General features: G+C 43.7%; 1 protein-coding gene across 1 annotated transcript; it reads right to left on the bottom strand.

Annotated features, from left to right (window-relative positions):
- Positions 1-733: 733 nt before the first annotated feature.
- On the bottom strand, positions 734-2,359 carry LOC137039331 (uncharacterized). The gene is made up of 2 exons (XM_067414689.1): positions 2,052-2,359; positions 734-1,625 (listed from the first exon to the last, which is right to left on the bottom strand). Exons 1-2 carry the CDS (start codon positions 2,357-2,359, stop codon positions 734-736), a joined length of 1,200 nt encoding a protein of 399 aa, XP_067270790.1.
- Between the last annotated feature and the right edge of the window lie 273 nt (positions 2,360-2,632).

Here is a 2,632-nt window from a genome sequence, read left to right as displayed (position 1 = left end):
CAATAGTATAATAAAAATGCATTATTTGTTAATGGAAATGTTGTGGTGTAGTGTAATGAGAATGCAGCAACGAGACAGGTATTCTTTTCGGAGGCTGGCTCCATTTATATTGTAAAATGTAACAACACATGAACACATGCAGATGAACAACACATGAACACATGCAGATGAACAACACATGAACACATGCAGATGAACAACACATGAACACATGCAGATGAACACATGCAGATGAACAACACATGAACACATGCAGATGAACAACACATGAACACATGCAGATGAACACATGCAGATGAACAACACATGAACACATGCAGATGAACAACACATGAACACATGCAGATGAACACATGCAGATGAACAACACATGAACACATGCAGATGAACAACACATGAACACATGCAGATGAACAACACATGAACACATGCAGATGAACAACACATGAACACATGCAGATGAACAACACATGCAGATGAACAACACATGAACACATGCAATATTTACAAGAGAGGTTGAAAATATGTAATTTACAATATAGATTAATTAAAGAAATATGTACAGAACTAAGCAGCATTATGAGTATGTTTATCAACACATGCAGATGAACAACACATGCAGATGAACAAAACATGAACACACGCAGAAGAACATATGAACAACACGAGCAACACATGAACAACACGCAGATTAACACATGAACAACACGAACACATGAAGATGAACACAGAACTATTCAGTCGGTTGCCACGCGACTGCTCCCTCAGCAGAAAAATGTGCCATGAAGCTTTCCCTGACTCGGATGGCCTCTCTGGCAGAATTGTTTGCGGCAACCCGACCGAGACTTTGGAGCGAGTCCTCCGAACCCTGCACCACCCCCCTCACAGCAGGTGCCTCGGAGGATTGACGCATGAAATTGTGGAGGACACATGTCGCCTTCACACACCCCTCCACAACATCAGGGTGAACCTCTATGAGGCGACGATACATCCTCCACTGAGAGGACAGGATTCCAAAGGCGTTCTCCACCACCAGACGGGCTCTGGAGAGGCGGTAATTGAAAACCCGTTTCTCACGGGGAAGGGTGCGCCCAGGGAATGGCCTCATGAGGTTCATCCTGAGGGGAAATGCCTCATCTGCCACAAAGACATGGGGCTGGGGTCCTCTGTGGTCCGCTCCTGGGAGAGGATGGTCAGGTGGAAGATGAAGGGTGCCACCACGGAGTGCCTGGCCAAAGGCTGAGTTGGCCAGTGTTCCAACATCACTCGTCCGGCCATATCCCCCGACATCAATGATCCTGAAGCAGTATTTAGAATACACAACTGCAAGGAGAACTAAAGAAAAAGTTCCCTTGTAGTTGTGGAACAGGGATCCGGTGTTGGGGGGGGCCTTGATCATCACATGCTTTCCGTCCAGTGCTCCACAGCAGTGCGGGAAGTTCCACCTCTCCTCAAAACCCTCCGCGATGGACCTCCATTCAGCCGTGGAAGGCACAGCCATAAACTCGTCCACCAAGCAGTCCCAGATTGCAGCCACCACATCTGGGACAACCTGGCAGACAGTGGAGACACCAACACGGAAGCTGCCAGCAATGGTCCTGAAAGAGTCTCCAGTGGCAAGATATCTGAAAGAAAGAGAATGAAAAAATAAATACAAAAATCACACATTGTTACAAATGCAAATTGCTATTCCATGTGAGCAAACACCAATGTATAATACAATACAATACTGTTTTGTTTTTTATAGTTTTTACAGTTAAACTAGCTTGATAAATGGCCATAATTTAGCATTTGCTCTGATTGCTACATTGCAGACACAACTATTATTCAATATTATATATATATATATATATATATATATATATATCAATTAATTCTATATTAAAATATAGCATAATTTAAAACCCACTTTGACTGTTGTTTCAACATATTAAAATATAATTCAATTTCCCATTTTGATTAAACACATGAATAATAATCATAATAGTTAAACACCCATTTTGATAACTGTGTTACTTGTAATCACACAGAATATTAAATGATTTACTGACCGCAGACAGATGGACAGGCGCTCTGCAGGTGGAATGCAGCGCCTGTAGTTGGTATCCTGGAGGGAAATCCTCCCACCGACTCGGGACAACAGGTCATCAAACTGGGATCGGCTCAGTCGAAAGTACCGCTGAAAGCGGCCATCATCCAGGCGCAACTCTTGGAGAAGTTGATGGAATTTACCGAGCTGAGTGCGTCTCTGAAGGATCTGATGGACCCAGACACGGCGCCGAACGAGTGTACGCCGCTTTTCAGCCTTCCAAAGTAAATAAAGTGCAGCTACCCTCTCAACAAAATCGATGTCAGCCATTTCACGAGAAAATCGAGACACCACAGAGACACCAGAGCCAGCGGCAAATGTGTGAAGGACGGGCCGATAAAAGGCTGCTCTTGCCGGGGGTAATGAGCGCTTGGCGCCGCTGATCGCGTGGATCTCACAACTCCGAAAACGAAAGCTAAAATGTTCAAATAAGCACTTTTTGTAAAAAAAAAAACACAGATTTGAGCATTAAACAACAATGTTATCGCCTGAAAAAGTCTTCAAACTACGTTTTGTCACACATTAACAGTAGTATTTTTTACA

This window comes from Pseudorasbora parva, chromosome 13, assembly GCF_024679245.1.
Source record: "Pseudorasbora parva isolate DD20220531a chromosome 13, ASM2467924v1, whole genome shotgun sequence".
Classification (NCBI taxonomy): domain Eukaryota; kingdom Metazoa; phylum Chordata; class Actinopteri; order Cypriniformes; family Gobionidae; genus Pseudorasbora; species Pseudorasbora parva.
The sequence above is the reverse complement of the archived record's forward strand: the minus strand, read 5'-3'. Positions and strand labels throughout refer to the sequence as shown.